The sequence below is a fragment of the Molossus molossus genome, unplaced genomic scaffold (assembly GCF_014108415.1).
Source record: "Molossus molossus isolate mMolMol1 unplaced genomic scaffold, mMolMol1.p scaffold_m16_p_20, whole genome shotgun sequence".
Lineage (NCBI taxonomy): Eukaryota > Metazoa > Chordata > Mammalia > Chiroptera > Molossidae > Molossus > Molossus molossus.
In genome coordinates, this window is record NW_023425356.1 from 26,674,708 (window position 1) to 26,694,741 (window position 20,034).

General features: G+C 40.7%; 1 protein-coding gene across 3 annotated transcripts in view; it reads left to right on the forward strand.

Moving 5' to 3' along the window:
- The first annotated feature begins 1,326 nt into the window (after window positions 1–1,326).
- The window catches only part of LOC118637362 (Golgi pH regulator), a 94,439-nt gene continuing 75,731 nt past the window's right edge, over window positions 1,327–20,034 (forward strand). The window contains exons 1-2 of one of the 3 annotated variants that reach the window (XM_036272761.1): window positions 1,327–1,508; window positions 19,164–19,223. In XM_036272761.1, the coding sequence (XP_036128654.1) occupies window positions 1,416–1,508; window positions 19,164–19,223 (153 nt within the window). In that variant the 5' untranslated portion in view covers window positions 1,327–1,415. The remainder of the gene's footprint in view (window positions 1,509–19,163; window positions 19,224–20,034) is intronic. The other 2 variants (XM_036272760.1, XM_036272762.1) reach the window with 2 other exon arrangements.

Consider the following 20,034-nt stretch of genomic DNA (forward strand, 5'->3'; position numbering starts at 1 on the left):
AGCTTCTGGACTGCACCCCTCACCCATAAATTGGGAAGTGTGGTTCCAGGCACAGAGTGTGCAGCAGGCCAATTGGAGTGGGCTCCTTGGGGACATGTGTGGTCTTTGCTGGTTAGTTGTCAAATGCTGAATCTGGTTGTGGAGAAATTTACCCCTATAACTTGAGAGATCTTGAAACAGACAACGAATGGGTCTGGGACACCTATCACTACTTGAGCCAATTAAGCAGAAACAAGGTTGAATCGTATATGAGCGTTTATTCCAATATTGCCAGCAGTATGGGAGAGCAGAGGGTCATCCTATAAAATCTGCTCTGCGCCCCCTCACTTGCCAGCTGCTTTTAAAGGGCAGAGAAACAATGACTACATGAGAAACGGCAGTTGGGCAAAAAGGAAAAAAATGGCTAAATGTTTATAGGCAAAGTGGAAGGAATGTGGGCTGGTGGCTGCAGGGGCTAGTTGCCAGTAAGTCACAGTCATGGGTCCAGTGCTCTGATAATCAGGTTGTTAATCTTTCCATGATGTCAGGTAGTCCCCCTTGTCCTCAGATTAGAATGGACAGCATTCCTAAAATAAACTCCCGAGGCAGACACCTCCCAGCCAGGTCAGAATGGACTTTTCTTTAATCAGAACAAAGCAACCACGATTAACATTGCAAAGGGTTATTAACACTTCTGATTAGTTCTCTATTCTATTATTCTCTCCTGCCCCTTTCAATCTTCAAAGTGTAAGGTTTCCTTTGTTCATTAACACACCATTCTTTATCCTCTGTGGTACAAAGAATGCAGTACTCCAGGTGTGTTCTGGCGGGTACCTAGTACAAGATTCTTACTCCCTTACTAGAAGTGGAGGGCTTTGTTGTTCTTGTTATCACGTCAGAATTAGCTATATTTGCTAAAAATCTCACCTGCCTTTCCACTCTTCCCTCACCTTAATTCTGCAGTTGTTTGTGGAGCCACTGTATAAGTTGTAGCATTTAGAACACAATACCTGACTTATGGTCTCATAATCATCATTATTATTAATTTCATCTTATTAGCTATGACCATTACAAAAGGAATTACCACTTAAGATGTTTAGGTCAGGCCCACCTCCTTCAGCCTCAGAAATGAAAATACTACTTTGCATTACCTCTGCGTTTGGATTTTCAGACCATAGTAGCCTATTCCTCCTTTTAGCCCGGCTACCTCCAATTAAGACCCGCCTCCAAAACGGTGTCTTCCTGGCCCCGCCCCCAGCCTCAGCTCCCAGGCGACTGGCATCCGCCCCGCCCACTCCTAGCCCGAGGACGAGCACTGGGCGTAGTCGCTGATTGGCTGGCTCAGGCGCAGCTTGATGGCGTTTGGGCTGACAAGCCTCGGTCCCAGCCGTGGCCCTAAGGCCACCTAGGTAAGGGGGCCGGTGGCCAGAACTGCGATGACCTCAGGCAGTGGGAAGTGGAAGCACGAACTATCCCTGCACTTCGCCATGAGTTTCCTAATAGACTCCAGCATCATGGTTACCTCCCAGGTGAGCCACTGCCTCCCGACGCGGGAACACTCAGCCTCACTTTCCGAGTCGTCTTCTTGCGGTCCCGGCGATGCGGCCTGGCCGGTGTCGCGCCCTCCTCGCTCGCCGCCTGCGCCCGCCCCGTGCGTTCCCGGAGCTCCGGGACCGTGCGGAATTGGCTGCATGCTCCCTTGTGGTCCGGAGGCGGCCTGCGGCAGTCCGCACCACCACCCTTCCCCGGCTTCCCGCCTGCTTTAGGAAGGGGGCAGGTGGCCTCCGCGTTCCAAGCCAGTGCCTCGAGAGAAGGGGGTAGCCCCCAAAGCGCCGGGAAACTTCTGAACTGCGCCCCTGACCCAGGAAGTGTGGTTCCGGGCGCAGAGTGCCCGGCAGGCCAGTCGGAGCTGACTCCTGGGGACAAGTGGGGACTTTGCTGATTAGTTGTCAAATGCTAAATCCAGGTGTGGAGGAATTTACCGCTGTCACTTGAACGATCTTCCAAGTGTGAGTTTTCCTTTGTGCATTAACACATCATTCTTGGTCCTCTCTTTGCTGCAGTACTTTTCGGATCTTTTTGTGACCCTCCTTTCTTCCCAGTTTGCCACCTTCATTCATTCGTACAGTCCATGAACCTTTATCGGCCATTAATATAAAGCTCTGAGGGTACAAACATAAATAAGACACTGACTGTCCCTGCTCTATAGAAGCTTCGTCTAGTGAACGTCTTGCTTTTTTACCATGTCCTTTGATGAGTTACTCTATTTTCTTTTCCTCATAGCATTTATCAAAGCACTGATATCATGTCTGTGTTTTTTGAGATGCTGTCTTGTTCATAGCTGTATCCCCCTCAAGTGCAAGCACTCAATAAATATTTGTTGGCCGACTCTTAATATTTGGAGAAGCTCAACTCTTTCCACCCTCATGTTTCCAGTAATTTAAGTACTCTTTATTTTTAGTTTTTTCTTGAATTTATTGGGGGTGATATTGATTAATAAGATTATATACGTTCCAGGTGTACAATTCTATAATACATCATCTGTATATTGTATTGGGTATTCATCACTGTAAGTCAAGCCTCCTTCCATCACCATTTCTCCTTCCTATACCCTTTTCTTCCTCACCCACCACCCTTCCACTTTCCCTCTGGTAATCACCATCCTATTGTCTGTGCCTATGAGTTTGTTTGTTTGTTTGTTTTGTTGGGTTTTGTTTTGGTCTTGTTTTTGTTTGCTTAATCCCTTCACTTTTTTCACCCAGCCCCACAACCCCCCTCTCCTCTGACAGCTATTAATCTGTTGTCTATGACTCTGTTTCTATTTTATTGGTTTGATTACTTTGTTTATTGGATTCCACATATGAGCGAGGTCATATTGTACTTGTCTTTCTCTTACTGGCTTATTTCACTTAGCATAGTGCTCTACAGGTCCACCCATGCTGTTGCAAAGGTAAGATTTCCTTCTTTGTACGGCTCAGTAGTATTTCATTGTGTGTATGTACTACAGCATTTTTATCCACTCATCTACTGATGAATACTTGGGCTGCTTCTGAATCTTGGCTATTGTAAATAACGCTGCACTGAATATAGAGTTACATATATTCTTTTGAATTCATGTTTTGGGTTTCTTCAGATAAATTCCCAGAGGTGGAATCACTGGGTTATAAGGCAGTTTCATTTTTAATTTTTTGAGGTAACTCCAGACTGCTTTCCACAGTGGCTGCACCAGTCTGCATTTCCTCTAACAGTGCACAAGGGTTTCCTTTCTCCATATCCTCGCCAACACTTCTTGTTTGTGAATTTATTGATAACCATTCTGACAGGTATGAGGTTATCTTATTGTGGTTTTAATTTGTATTTCTCTGATAATTAGTGACAATGAGCATCTTTTCATATGTCTATTAGCTATCTGTATGTCATCTTTGGATAAGTATCTATTTGCATCCTTTGCCCATTTTTTGGATTGTTGTTGGGGATTTTTGGTGTTGAGTGTTATATGTTCCTTATAAATTTTGTATATTAATCTCTTATCAGATGAATCTTTGGTTAATATGTTCTTCCATTCGGTGGGTTGTCTTTTCATTTTGTTGATTTCCTTCACTGTGCAAAACTCTTTAGTTTGATCTAGTCCCATTTAATTTTTTTTTGTTTTGTTTCCTTCGCCTCAGGCAATAGATGAGAAAAAAATGTTGCTACAATGTCCAAGATTTTACTGTCTATGTTTTCTTCAGTCTTACATTTCAAGTCTTACATTTTAGTCTTTAAACCATTTTGAGTTTATTTTTGTGTATGGTTTAAATGGTGATCTAGTTTCATTTTTTTCACAAATCTGTCCAATTCTCCCAAAACCAAGACTATCTTTAGCCCATTGTATGTTCTTGCCTCTATTCTCTTCCATTGATCTATATGTCTCTTTTTATGCCAGTACCATGCTGTTTTGGTTTTTTGTTTGTTTGTTTGTTTGTTTTTTATCCTCACCCGAGGACATTTTTTCCATTTTTTGTTCATATAGAGTGGGAGGGAGAGAGAGAGAGAAACATCGATGTGAAAGGGACACTTTGAATGGCTGCCACCCACACAACCCAACCAGGGACAGGGACAAACTGCAGTTGAGGTACGTGCCCTTAGCGGGAACCAAACCTGCGTCTCTCTGAACCACGGGCTGACGCTCTAACTGCTGAGCCAAACCGACCAGGGCCCATGCTTTTTTTGATTACTATGGCCTTGTAGTATAGTTTGATGATTCCTCCAACTTTGTTCTTTCTCAAGATTGCTAGTTATTCAGGGTCTTCTGTGGTTCCATATAAATTTTTGGAATATTTGTTCTAGTTTTGTGAAATATGCCATTGGTATTTCGGTTCCCATTGTGTTGAATTTATAGATTACTTTGCGGAGTATGGACATTTTTTTTTCCATTTTTCTTTTTCTTTTCTTTTTTTCATCTTTATTGTTGAATGTATTACAGATGTTCCTCATTTTTCCCCCATTGACCCCTCCTCCCCACTTCACCCTGTCTCCTGCCTTTCCCCTACACTGTTGTCTGTGTCCATTGGTTATGCATATATGCATATAAGTTCTTTGGTTTATTTCTTCCATCCCCCCGACCCCCTTTCCTTTGAGGTTTGTCAGTCTAGCAACCAATTTGTACTTCTTAATCCCTTCACCTTTTTCACCCATTCCCCCATGCCCCCTCCCATCTGGCAACCAACAAAAAGTTCTCTATATCTATGAGAATGTTTCTGTTCTGCTTGTTCATTTTGTTTGTAGATTCAATTGTTGATAGCTATGTATTCATTGCCATTTTGTTTGTTCATATTTTTTACCTTTTTCTTCAAGAAAACTCTTCAACATTTCATATAATAATGGTTTGGTGGTGATGAACTCCTTTAGCTTTTCCTTGTCTGGGAAACTCTTTATATGGCCATCGATTCTAAATGACAGCTTTACAGGATAGAGTAATCTTGGTTGTAGGTTCTTGCTTTTCATCACTCTGAATATTTCTTGCCACTCCCTTCTGGCCTGCAAAGTTTCTTTTGAGAAATCAGCTGACATTCTTATGGGAACTCCCTTGTAGGTAAATAACTGCTTTTCTCTTGCTGCTTTTAAGATTCTCTCTTTGTCTTGAACCTTTTGCATTTTGATGATGACGTGTCTTGGTGTGGGCCTCTTGGGGTTCATCTTGTTTGGGACTCTCTGTGCTTCCTGGACTTGTATATCTGTTTTCTTCACCAAGTTAGGAAAGTTTTCTGCCATTATTGTTTCAAATAGGTTTTGGATTTCTTGTTCTCTCTCTTCTTCTGGCACCCCCAAGATGAGAACGTTGGCACGCTTGAAGTTGTCCCATGTGCTCCTTACACTATCCTCATTTTTTGGGGATTCTTTTTTCTTTTTGCTGTTCTGATTGGGCATTTTTTGCTTCCTTATATTCCAACTCGATGGTTTGCTTCTTGACTTTACCTACTCTACTATTGAATCTGTGTAAATTATTTTTTATTTCAGTTAGTGCCTCCTTCATTTTGGACTGTGCATCCTTCATTTCTGACTGGTCCAATTTTATGCTCTTGAGGCCCTCACAAAGTTCGCTGAGGTTCTCACTAAGTTCATTGAGTATCCTTATAAGCAGTATTTTGAACTCAGCATCTGTTAGGTTGCTTATCTCCATTTCACTTAGTTCTTTTCCTGGGGTCTTGTTCTGTTCTTTCATTTGGGACCTGTTTCTTTGTCTCCTCATTTTGGCTGCCTCCTGTGTTTGTTTTTATGTATTACTTAATGATGAGGTATGGGGCTAGCTGAGACCAGATGCTGCTCGTTTGAAAGAATTTAGGAAAACCTGAAGCAGGATCCAAGACTGGCCAATCCTATGGTTAAGCAACTGGCAACAGTTTGGGTGGGCCTGAAAGTTGGGTGGGGCGGGGCCTCAGGGAATCACCGGGGCGTGGCAACCAGTGTGAGCCAGGTTGCTGGAGTCCCAGATATGGCCACTGTCTGCCACCCCAGGGAAGGGCTCACCAAAGGAACAAAGGCCTCTGACAGCACGTCTGTCCCGGAGAAAGCCCTATCTCCAGCCCTCGCTTCAATGCCAGACAGCTCAGTTCTTCTCTGCATGTCTCTGGTGCCCCTCGAGCTGTCTCCCCTCCACGCTTAGAGGGAGTGAGTCTGATAAGTCCTTGCGCGGGTCCTTTAAGAGGAGCTGCCTGGGGCTCCAGCAGCCTCAGCCTTCCTAAGCCTCAGTTCCCACTGGTTTTTCCAGCCAGAAGTTATGGGAACTTTTTTTCCTGGCACTGGAATCCTGAGCAGGGCACCTGGTGTGGGACGGGGACCCCTCAGTCCTCAGAGAGGACCTTCCCAGCCAAGGTGTCCTCCTAATTTTTATCTGCCACACGTGGATGTGGGACTAGCCCATCGCGCCTCCGCCCCTCCTACCAGTCTCCATGCAGCTGCTTCTTTAATTTTGTAGTTGTAGGACTTCCATTCAGCTTGATTTCAGGAGGTTTTGAATGACGGTTGTTCTGTAGTTTAGTTGTAACTTTGATGTGGTTGTGGGAGGATGAGATACCGTGTTTATCTACACCACCATCTTGACCAGAAGTCTGAGTATGGACATTTTAATGATGTTAATTCTTCCTGTCCATGAACACTGTATATGTTTTTACTTATTTGTATCTTCTTCAGTGTCTTATAATTTTCAGAGTACAGGTCTTTTACATCCTTGGTTAAATTTATTCCTAGGGTGTTTGTTTGTTTGTTTGTTTGTTTGTTTTAATCCTCAGAGGAGGATATGTTTTTATTGATTTTAAGAGAGAGAGAAAGGGGGAGAGAGAGAAACATGATGTGAGAGAGAAACATTCATCAGTTGCCTCCCACAGCGCCCCAACCAGGGATCTAAACTGCAACCTAGGTATGTGCCCTGACCTGGAATCAAACCTGCAACCATTTGGTGTACAGGATGATGTTCCAACAAACTGAGCCATCCAACCAGGGCTTTATCTTTTTTTTTTTTCTGATGCAATTATAAATGGGATTGTTTACTTAGTTTCCCTTTCCTTAGCTTATTATTGGTATATTAAAATGCAACTAATTTCTGAATATTTATTTTGTACTCTACTACTTTACTGAATTTATTTATAAGTTCTAGTAGTTTTTTGGTGGAATCTTTAGGGCTCTCTACCTACAATATTGTGTCATCTGCAAATAATGACAGTTTTACTTCTTCCTTTCCAATTTGGATGCCTTTTATTTCTTCCTCTTGTCTGATCACAGTGGCTAGGACTTCCAGTACTATGTTGAATAGAGTGATGAAAGCAGACATCCTGTCTTGTTCCAGATCTTAAGGGAAACGCTTGTAGTTTTTGCCCAGTGAGTATGACGTTTGTTGTGGGTTTGTTATATATATAGCCTTTATTATGTTATAGTATGTTTCCTATATTACCACTTTGCTGAGAGTTTTATCATAAATAGGTGCTGGATTTCTGCATCTATTAATAAGATAATGTGGTTTTTATCTCTCATTTTGTTTATTTGATGTATCATGTTTATTGATTTGCAGATGTACCAACCTTGAATCCCCGAAATAAATCCCATTTAGTCATGGTGTATGATCTTTTAAATGTGTTGCTGGATCTAGTTTGTAAATATTTTGTTGAGGATTTCAGCATCTATGTTCATCAATGATATTGGACTATAATTTTCTTTCTTTGTAGAGTCTTTATCTGGTTTTGGAATTAAGATAATGCTTGTCTTATAAATTGAGCTTGGAAATCTTCTTGCCTTTGGCTTTTTGGAAATAATTTGAGAAGGATAGGTGTTAGTTCTTCTCCGAATGTTTGGTAAAATTTGCCTGTGAGGCCATCTGGTCCAAGACTTTTGTCTATTGGGAGTTTGTTTTTTTTATTCCTGCTTCCATTTCACTAGATATAAACTGTCCAGATTATGTGACTTTTCCTGATTCAATTTTGGAACATTGTGTGTTTCTAGGAATTTATCTATTTCATCCACATTTTCCAGTTTGTTGGCATACAGTTGTTGGTAATATTTTCTTTGTTTTTATTATTGACTGTACTACAGATGTCCCAAGTTTTGCCCTCTTAGCCCCTATCCACCCAACCCTTACAACAACCTAGGCTTTCATCATACTATTGTCTGTGTCCATGGACTGCATATATGCATGTATGTTCTTTGGTTAATCTCTTACAGTCACACACACACACACACACACCTCTCTCCCCTCTGAGATCTGTCAGTCTGTTCCATACATCCATGTCTCTGGACCTGTTTTGTTCATCAGTTTATTTTGTTCATTAGAATCCACATATAAGTAAGATCATGCAATATTTGTCTTTCTTTGAATTACTTATTTTGCTTAGCATAATAGTCTCCAGGTCCATCCAGCAGTCACAAAGGGCAAGATATCCTTTTTTATAGCCATATAGTATTCCATTGTGTAAATGTACCACAGCTTTTTATCTACTCATCTACTGATGGGCAATTGAGCTGTTTCTAGATTTTAGCTATTGTGAATAGTACTGCTATGAACATAGAGGTGCATATATTTTTTCTGACTGGTGTTTCAGGATTCTTAGGATATATTGACAGAAGTGGGATCACTGGGTCAAATGGCAGTTTCATTTTGAATTTTTGAGGAAACTCCATACTGTTTTCCACAGTGGCAGTACCAGTCTGCATTCCCACCAACAGTGCACTAAGTTTCCTTTTTCTCTACATACTTGTCAGCACTAGTTGTTTGTTGGTTTATTGATGGTAGCCATTCTGGCAGGTGTGAGGTGGTGTGTCATTGTAGTTTTAATTTGTATCTCTCTGAAGATTAGTGAGGTTGAGCATTTTTTCATATGTCTATTGTCCATCTGTATGTCCTCTTTGGAGAAGTATCTATTCAGGTCCTTTCCTATTTTTTTGCTGGATTATTTGTCTTTAACCTTTGCCATTTTAATCATGATGTGTCATGGTGTGAGCCTCTTTGGGTTTATCTTGTTTGGGACTCCTAGTGTTTCCTGGACTTCTGTGTCTGTCTTTTCCCATCACTGGGTTAGGGAAGTTTTTGGTCATTATTTCTTCACATAGATTCTTGATCTCTGTCTCTCTCTCTCTGTCTCTCTCTGTCTCTCTCTCTCTCTCATTCCTTCTCTCTCTCTCTCTCTCTCTCTCTCTCGTCCTTCTGGTAACCCTATGATGCAGATATTGTTATATTTTATGTTGTCCCAAAGGTTCCTTAACCTGCCATTGTTTCTTTTTTCTGCTCTGATTGGTTGTTTTTTTATACTTTGTCTTCAAAATCATTATTTGATTCTCTGTTTCAGAGAATCAGTTTATGTTTCAGACAATGTACTGTCTATCCCTTTTAGTATATTTTTCAGTTTAATTACTATGTTTTTTATTTCTGACTAGTCCTTTTACTTTTTTTAATCCACATATTTTTTTCCCATTTATCTTCATATAGAGTGGGAAAGAGGGAGGGAGAGAGAGAGGGAAACATTGGTGTGAGAGAGACACATTAACTGGTTGCCTCCTGCATGACTCCAACCGGGGCCAGGGACGGAACTGCAACCGAGGTACGTGCCCTTGGCTGGAGTTGAACCTGCCGATGCTCTAACTGCTGAGCAAAACTGGCTAGGGTTGGACTAGTCCATTTTTATGGTTACTATGTCCTCTTTTATGTTGCTGAGCATCCTTATAACCATTGCTTTGAAATTTGTTTTTGATCAATTGCTTGCCTCCATTTCATTTAGCTCTTTTTCTGGAGATTTCTCCTGGTTGGCCTCAGGTAATATCTTGGTGTAGAGATGTTCACCATGTCACAGGGTAAAGTTCAAATTCTTAATATGGCTTACACAGTAGTTCTCAACCTGTGGGTTGCGACCCCTTTGGGAGTTGAACGACCCTTTCCCAGGGGTCACCTAAGACATAACAGTAGCAAAATTACAGTTATGAAGTAGCAACAAAAATAATTTTATGGTTGGGGGTCACCACAACATGAGGAACTGTATTAAAGGGTCACGGGATTAAGAGGGTTGAGAACCACTGGCTTACAGGGTCTCTTGTGATGAGACCCAGCTCTTACTTCTCCAGCCTCAGTTCTCACTATTTTTCACTTCACTTTATACTCTAGCCTTCTAGTTCCGTAACCTTCAGATTCCCAGTTGTTCTTGCTTTCTGGACATTTTACCCATACCCCTCCACTTCTTTCTCCTGATAAACTCCTTCAGATTTCAGCATGAATATCCAAGAAGGCTCTCCCAGATGAGACCAGCTTCCCCTAGCAATGTTTCCATAGTGCCCTTTGCCTACTTCCCTTGTCGTGTCACTATAATTACATTTTCATACTGTTTTGTAATTACTTGTCTAGCTAGCCCCTCCATAGATTATAAACTCCTTCAGAGCAGTGCCATGCTCTCTTGTTCACCATTCTATTCCTAGGACCTGGCACAGGTTAAATACTAATAAATATTTGTTAAATGAATAAAAGGGTAAGTAAATGATCCAAGAAAGGGATCTTTTCAAGTCAGTTCTTTAATAACTATCTCTCTCTCTCTTTTTTTTTTTTATCTGTAGCTAATTTTCAGTGTAGGAGTGGGGTTTCTTTTATAAAAGCAACTGTTATCTAACTCATGTTTTGAGCCTTCTGTGCAGTCATAAGACTTATCAGTTACAAAGTACAGTATTAGTCCCAAGGTCAACACTGTATAATTTTTAAAATATTAACTCTTGCCCAGCAGCGTGACTGAGCATTGTCCCATGGACTGAGAGGTCCCGGTTTGATTCCCGGTCAGGGCACATGCCCAGGTTGTGGGCTCAATCCCTAGCAGAGGGCGTGCAAGAGGCAGCCAATTGATGTTTCTCTCTCACATCAATGTTTCTCTCTCTCTTCCTTCCTCTCTCTCTAAAAAAAAAAACATATTGAAAAATATTAACTCTTTTTTGTTTTTCTTTTTTTTTATTATAATTTTATTTTTGTTACAGATGTTTCTCCTTTTTTTCCCCATTGACACCCTTCTCCCCATCCCCCCCACCCTGTCCCTGGCTTTGTTGTCCCTATCCATTGGTTATGTGTACATGTATATAAGTTCTTTGGTTTATCTCTTCCTTCTCCCTCCCCCACCACTTCTTCTGAGGATTGTCAGTCTGCACCCTACTTCCACATCTCTGGGTCTACCTTGTTCCTCAGACTGTTATGTTCATTATATTCCACAAATGAGTGAGGTCATGTGATATTTGTCTTTCTCTGCTTGGCTTGTTTTGCTTAGGATAATACTTTCCAGGTCCCTCCATGTCGTCTCAAAGGATAAAAGATCTTTCTTTCTTACAGCTGCGTAGTATTCCACTGTGTATATGTACCACAGCTTTTTTATCCATTCATCTGCTGATGGACATTTGGGCTGTTTTCAGATCTTAGCTATTGTGAATAGTGCTGCTATGAACATGGGGCTACATATATTCTTTCTGATTGGTGATTCAGGCTTCTTAGGATATATTCCTAGAAGTGGGATCAGTGGGTCAAATGGCAATTCAATTTTTAATTTTTTTGAGGTAACACCATAGTGTTTTCCATAGTGGCTGCACCAGTCTGCATTCCCACCAGCAGTGTACTAGAGTCCCCTTTTCTCCACACCCTCACCAACACTTGTTGTTTGATGATTTGTTGATGGTGGTCATTCTGACAGGTGTGAGGTGATACTTCATTGTTGTTTTAATTTGCATCTCTCTGAAGATTAGTGATGTTGAGCATTTCTTCATATGTCTCTTAGCCATTTGTATGTCCTGTTTGGAGAGGTGTCTATTTAGCTCCTCTCCCCATTTTTTAATTGGGTTCTTTGTCTTCCTTTTGTTGAGTTGTGTGAGTACTCTATATATTTTGGAAATTAACCCCTCATCTGATGTATCATTGGCAATGATGCTCTCCCATACAGTGCGTCTTACTTTCCTGGGTAGATTTGCAAGCCCAGGAATGGTTCAGTTATCCTCTAGCTTTTTGCCTGGAGGCTCTTAGTCACGGTTACTTGAAGAACCTTGGTTTCTCAGTTGAATAAAAAAACTCCCGCCCTGGCCGGCTTGGCTCAGTGGTTAGAGCATTGGTCTGTGGTCCACAGAGACCCGGGTTCGGTTCCTGCTAAGGGCACGTACCTCAGTTGCAGTTTGTCCCCGGCCTTGGTTGGGTTGTGCGGGTGGCAACCACTCGATGTGTCTCTTTCATGTCAATGTTTCTCTCTCTCTCTGTCTCTCCCCCTTCCACTCTATCTGAACAAAAAATGGAAAAATGTCCTTGGGTGAGGATTAAAAAAAAAAAAAAAAAACTCCCTCAAGTGTTTCACATAAGAGGATTTCCCGAGGGTGGGGCAGATGCTGGTTGTTAATGATCCTCAATTTGCATTTCAATGGCCCACCTAGGTGAGGTTGAATCTCCAAGGGAGGGGCCTCCACCTCTCCCCAGAGCCCTGGGAAGGTGTAAGATGGCCACTGTCCTGTGTGGCCACAACTCAGCAAAAGCTCTGAGCGCCCTTCAAATCCCAGGTGTCTCCAAATAGTTTCAGTCCAGTCCGCCCTCCCTTTGCCAGAGCCCAAGGTGAATGGCTGTGGCTATTTTAGCATCTGTCCCGGCTTTGCGCTGTGGAACAGGCTTGAAATTTTAACCCTGAGGGTGCTGCTCACAGCTAAGACCGCTGCTGTCTGTGGGCTCCCAGCCCCCATCTCGCGCCTCCACAGTCCTACCAGGATCGATTCAGTGTCTCTGGTTATATAGTCCTTGCAAGGTGCTTTTCTGTTGCTTTTCCCCGACGATTTGTCTTTATTTTAGTTGTAATTCCAGTTTGGTCCTGGGAGATGGTCTGTGTAGCTTCCATTCACTCCGCTGCCATTTTGGAATCTCTCTTAACTCTTTTTTGAATAAGAATCTGTGCACCTTTTATTTGCAAAACTGTTTGAAGATACTTTTTTCCTTCTGCTTTTTTTTTTTTTTTAGATTCTCTATAGTTTTACCAGAATTCATATTTATCTTGGACTTCATGAATTCTCCAGTTGCTTTTTTTTTTTTTTTTGTATTAGTTGAATAAAGTCTTAAGCTTTTTATCAATGTGAAAGGAGCCCACAATGAACTATTAAAGGTATAGATCTCTTTCTCTATTTCTTCCATTTCCCATCCTCTCATATATAGTATTATTTTTGCTTATTTTCTTTTCCTTGTTTAAAGTTCTATTCAGGGTGATCTTGGTGTTATATATTGTTTCCTTTTTCATCATTTGTCTTCATCATACCATTCCCAGCCCTAAATGCCTAACTTCTCCAGCTTCAGTCATGACTTCATACATCATATAAACAAGCCTGTAAACTCTAAATTTAAATATCTTTTCTGGTAATGATTTATAATAACCGAAGGGTCTCCTGGGTAATCTAAGGGTATTTTCTCATAATCTGTTCACCCCTTTCCTTTTCTTCTCGGTCTGGATTCATAGTTAAAAACTATTTTATTCTTGTTTTTTTTTTTTCTTTCTTTCTTGATTTTAGAAAGAGAGGAAGGGAGAGGGGGAGCGAGAGAGAAACATTGATGAGAGAGAACATTAATTGGCTGCCTCCTGCATGTCCCTACTGGGTATCGGGCTCACAACCTGGGCATGTGCCCTGACCGAGATTCGAACTGGCAAGCTCTTGGTGCATGGGTGTGGCATTCAACCACTGAGCCACACAGGCTGGACTCACAATTACTTTCTCATACCTTCTTGTCTCTTTACCTACACACTTGGATCACTGCTGTAGTTTGTCCACTACTAATTCAGGGCCTGAAGGCTGGTGTAGATAATCATGGAGCTGTGCAGATTGCCAATGCCATGAGTTTATGGACAGCCCAGCTCACCGAATCATTTTTTTCTTGGCCTTAATCAGCTGCTTGTTCCATTCCCCGCATAATTTCTCTGAGTCTATCACTCTCCTCAAAGTTTCTTTTTCCATCCTCACCTCTTTTACTCTTAGCAAATGAATTTGCCTCCTACTTTATCAACAAAAATGAGGCCAAAGGTGTGATCTCCTTTTACTTTCTACCTCTGAATCTAAGCAGTTATCTATATCCACAACTATTCCCAGCCGCTTTCCTCCCCTGTCAGAGACGAAAGTGCTCCCTATGCCAGTTGAAAGCCATTCTCTCCGCCTGTGCTTCTGATCTTGGAGCAGCTTATTGTGAAGTGGTTAAAAGCACAAGCTTTTAGAATCTGTCCCACAGACTTCAGATTGAATCTTGATCCTAACACTTAGTGTAAATGGATTAACTTCTGTAAGCCCCAACTTTCTATGAAATGAGGACAATCAAACCTATCTTATCGGATTTTTCTGATTTAATGACATAACAGAATTGAGCACTCAAAGTTCCTGGAATATAGTAAATGGTCAATAAAGAGTAGCTGCTAATAATGATAAATTAGTGTGTTCCATCGGTTCTTTTTCATGTCTGTTTATCCTCCCACTCTACGGCTTTCTTTCTTTTTCTTATCCTCACCCAATGACATTTTTGCATTGATCTTCAGAAAGAGTGGGATGCAGAGAGGGGGGAGAGAGAGAGAAAAACATCAATGCAAGAGAGTCACATAAGTGGCTGCCACCCACATGACCCCAGCCGGGCCGGGGACAAACTGCAACCAAGGTAACGTACCCTTAACGGGAACCGAACTGAGGACTCTTTGGTTCGCAGGTCAGTGCTCTAACTGCTGAGCCAAACCAACCAAGGCTACTCTATAGCTTTCTAAGTACTATTTAAATCGGTTGCCTCCTCCCCACCAGTGTCTCAGTTCAGGCCTTTATCATCTCTCATCTGTAACAACCTTCTATAATGTTTCTCTTTGTACAGTGTTGTTTCTTTCAAATGCCTCGGTGTGGCCACCATAGTGCTCCATATAAAATAAACCCAGCCATGTCTCTTCCCCACTTAAATGACTCCTCATCACCTCCAGACTATAATCCAAGATCCTTAGGGTAGCCTTCAGGACTCTCAGCCATTGGTCTTCTGATCCTCCTCTCTAGCCTCATTTTTAGCCACTTCTTTCTTTGAATTTTGTCTTCCAGCTGTGCGAAACCATGTGTAGTTCCCAGTCTATACTGTACTATTTCTAACCTCTGTGCCTTTAATCATGCTCTTTGCTCTCTGGAAAGAAAACCTTGACCTCCTACCCCCTCCACCTGTTTCTTGGGTTTTTTATTTTACCTGCCTGTCTGCCTAATCCTTTTTCATCCTTTAGCAGAGTGGTTTTTTAATATTTTAGGAGTGATGGAAACCTTTGAGTATATGGTGAATACCTTAGAACCTCTCTTTGGAGAAAATACATATAATCCCCAAATTTGCACACAATATCAGGTTTAAAACCCAAATTAAAACCTCCTTCAGCTAAGGTATTATCTGCTCCAGAAAAATCTGTCCTAACTCACTACAGATTTTTGGTCTCCCTTTTTCATATTATTTTACAATATCATGTGCATATTTCACTCATTGCATGTCCCATATTACATTAAAATTACTTAGTGCCCTAGCCAGTTTGGATCAGCGGTTAAAACTTTGGCACACATACCGAAGGGACACGGGTTCATTTTCCAATCAAGGGCATGTACCTGGGAGGCAAGCAATTGATGTTTCTCTCTCACATCAGTGTTTCTCTCTCCTCGCTCCCTCCCAGTCTATCTAAAAAATTATGGAAAAATATCCTCGGATAAGAATTAACAACAAAAAATTATTTATGTAGTGTGTCGTTACCACTGTACTTTGAGCTCCTTGAGGGTGATGATGATCTTACTCGTCTTTGTATCCCCAGCACCTAGCACAGCACATAGAAAGTATTACATACACAAAATTAAAGTTGAGTATTCCTAAAGAACAAACCAGCATTTAGCAAAAATGTATAGAGAGCCTCCTATGTGCCAGGCTTTTCACGCTGGGTAGGTACTGAGGATTGACAAGACAAACATGACCCTTGCCTTCACAGAATTTACAGTCTCATGTCCGTAAAAGTGTGTGTGTGTGTGTGTACTTAATTTTCACTTTGAGCAATAAAAGAGTTAGTACGCTTCCACCTCTTTCCACGTCCCCTGCAGTTCCTCTCCTCTTTTAGAATATGACTAACTTCTGCAATTATATTCTATGGTTTTAGTTCTAGTATTTCTCTCTCTGGTTAAATATCCTTTGTACCTTTACGTATCTTTATATAACTTTACATCCTTAAATGTCCTTTAACATCTGTTAGTTGACTTATCAGTTTTAATATTCTTTGGACTCAGGTTATGAAAGATAAGTTAATATACTTGAGCTACTTTATATCTTCTCTCTCTCTCCTTCTGTTTATCCAGGCATTTTTTAATTATATTAGTTCTAAGTTGTCATGGCTTATTTTTACATATTTCTGAATTTGTTTTAGGTGTGGCTTTACATTTTTAAAATTTTACCCTTGCTGGTAGTCCTTTTTTCTGTGTTTTTTCTAGTCATTTTGTAGTTGGCTGAAATTTCCTACAGCTTTTGGTGTGTTTTTTACTCCCCCTTTCCCTATTCAAGGTTTGTGCCTCAATATCCTGGAGTAAAAGTAGCAAGAATATTAACAGCAACATCTATTGGGTACTTAGTGTGTGCCAGGCACATTTACTATTTGTCTTTTTTTATTATTATTATTTCTTTAACTTATACAACTTTATCATAAATAAGTGTTTGTTTGGTTTTTAATTTCTCCCATCCCCGCTCTTCCCTCCCCTTTGGCAACCACCAGCTTGTTCTCTGTATCTATGGGTCTGTTTCTGTTTTCTTTTGTTTGTTCATTTGTTTTGTTTTGTTTAGATTCCACATGAAAGTGAAATCATATGCTATTTGTCTTTCTGTCTGACTTTTCTCACTTAGCATAATACCCATTAGGTCCATCCATGTTATTGCAAAAGGCAAGATTTCGTTCTTTTTATTGTTGAGTAGTGTGTGTGTGTGTGTGTGTGTGTGTGTGTGTCACATCTTCCTTATCCAGTTATCTATTGATGGATACCTAGGTTACTTCCATATTTTGGCTATTATTAGTAATGTTACAATGAACATAGGAGTGCACGTATCTTTTAGAATTAATGTTTTTGTTTTCTTTGGATAAATACCAAGAAGTGAAATGATGGGTCATATGGCAGCTCCATTTTTAATTTTTTGAGGAGTCTCCATACTATTTTCCATAGCGGCTACACCGATTTACAATCCCACCAGTGCACCTGAGGGTTCCCTTTTTTCCACATCCTCACCAGCACTTGTTGATGTATTGAAGATAGCCATTCTGACAGCTATGAGGTTATATCTTATTGTGGTTTTAATTTGCATTTCTCTGATGATTACTGACATTGGGCATGTTTTCATATGTCTGTTGGCCTCTGTGTTCTGTTGGAAGAAGTATCTGTTTGGGTTGTCTGATGTTTTTAATTGGATTGTTTGATGTTTTTTGGTATTAGATGTTATGAGTTCCTTATACATTTTTAATATTAACCCCCAATTGGAGATCTCCCTTGCAAATTTCCTATCCCATTCAGTAGGCTGTCTTTTTTTGTTGTTGATAATTTCCTTTGCTGTGCAAAAACTTTTTAGTTTGGTATTGATGTTTTGTTGAGAGTTTTTATCATAAAGGGATATTGAATAAAAATGTATGTGTTTAGCCCTGGCCGGTTTGGCTCAGCGGTTAGAGCGTCGGCCTGCGGTCCTGAGAGACCCGGGTTCGGTTTCCGCTAAGGGCACGTACCTTGGTTGCAGTTTGTCCCCAGCCCTGGTTGGGTCGTGTGGGTGGCAACCACTCGATGTGTCGCTTTCACGTCGATGTTTCTCTCTCTCTCTCTCCCTCTCACTCTATCTGAACAAAATATCGAAAAATGTCCTCGGATGAGGATAAAAAAAAAAAAAAAAATGTATGTGTTTAAATTAGACATTTAAAAAGCATGTGGGCCCTTTCTGGTTTGGCTCAGTGGTTAGAGCATCGACCTGCGGACTCAAAGGTTGCAGATTTGATCCCTGGCCCCAGTCAGGGTTGTGTGGGAGGCAACCGATCGATTTGTCTTTCTTACATTGATGTTTCGCTCTCTTTCTCTCTCTTTCCCTCCCTCCCTTCCACTCTATCTAAAAATCAATGGAAAAATATCCTCAGGTGAGGATTAACAAACAAACAAAAAACGTGTGTGGTAAGTGCTTTGATAAGGGAAGTAAAGGTAGAATAGGGATTGTATAAAAAAAGCAACTTATTTTTGTTTGGAAAGTCAGAGAAGGCCTTCCAGAGGTATGTTAAGAACTGTAGGATAAATGGAGGGGACTAAAGAGAAGTTTCTGTTAGAGGACATCTGCAGAGGTCTTGATATAACAATGTTGTGTCTAAAGAACCAAAGGCAGTTCCATGTGCCTGAAAATATGGCTTTGGGGGGTGGGAAGGACGCCGCAGGAGGAGGAGGTGTCTGCCAAACTGCTCAAGAGCGCACACTTGCTCCTCTCGTCAGTGGGAAGGCATTAAGAATTGTGTTCTTCAGTAAAGTTCCTAGCTAATGTAAGAAAAGAGGAGTTGTGCCAGAGTAAGTGTGTGTGTGTGTACATAGGAAGAAGGTTCTGTTTACTAGTGAAAAACAAACCAGCTCTAGAACCCTGAACACCTGTCATGTGGCTCCTGCCTCTGATGCCAGGCTGAACCAAACTGGCAAGTGGGATCGTGCAGTCTCTGGGCTTTACACTGAGATGGAAAGCACCTTATCTGGGCTAGGAGGGATGGTAGAAAAGCTGAGAAAGCCCCGTGAAGGAAAACATAAAAAATATCACTCTTTCTACTGCTTTTCTTTTTTTTTTGTTTTAATCTTAACTTCTTTCCCATGAAGTTGTTTTGTTTTGTTTTAAATACTTGCAAACAGGTATCATCTGTAAGAAAGCAAGTTTCACTGACTCCTTTTTTATTTACTAAGTTTTCTGGCTTATAAAAGGATTACAGGAAAAACATATACTTTCATTTCTGTCTAACTTAAAACACGTTCTAAAACAATTAATTTCAAAGATTGAAGAGTAGTTTAATATCTCCCAATCCTGAGGATTTTAATAGTAGATCTCATCTTTAATGTCTGAAATAAACTATCTAGTTAGCAGATCTTTTATCATAAAATACTCTATATAAGGCATTTATCAAAAGATTATGTATATTGACTTTCTCTCTTTTCTCCTTTAGATATTTTTCTTTGGATTTGGGTGGCTTTTCTTCATGCGCCAACTGTTTAAGGACTATGAGGTGAGAAGAGATCATTTTGATGATGCTAATATTGTGTGAATTTAAATCGTTTTAAAATGGGCACAGAGAATAATTCCATTAAAGAAAGGTCATGTTCATTTCCAAGATAGGAAGTTTTTGTCAAATGAGTCCTATGTAATTCTTTCCTCACCCCCACCCTCAGTTTGATTATTTTTGTGTTTTACTTGTTTAAATTACCAGGTTGCCATTTCTGAGGCTATAAGTCTTAACTTGGAGAATATGATTAGGCTTAGTAGATTTTTTTTTAAGCAGGTCATGTGTGTAGCCAAGAAGCCAGGAACAAGAAATGTCATGCCTTGGTTACATCAGTATGCACACCAATAGCAAATAGTTTTTTTTGGGGGAGAGAATTTAACTTATAATGTCTCATAAATGTTCCTGTTCATTTGGGTATCTGACCTTCAATGTTAATGGCCAATCTTACATCCGAAATTACCAAATTCCTAAGGCTGGTCTAATTCTTATGTTAAACCTTGAATTCAGAAAAATACCAACCTCGACTAGACTTTTCCTAATTAATCCTCGTTTAGTAAAAGCTCAGTGGTTATAAAGGACTTTGAGATCATTTCTAGGAGATTCTCCATTAACCCTCCCTAATGAGATTGGGCTGCTATCTGAAAGAGCCTGGGACTCTGGAGCTTCTGTTCTGCTCAACACTTTGAGACCTGCGAGGGGAGACTCTAGAACTGGTCCAAGGTCTGCAGAGTATTGAAGAAACCCTGTTAGCTCTCACCTATATGTACAAATCTGCCATTTTTATTGTCAGTGTGCATCAGAAATTCTAAGTGCT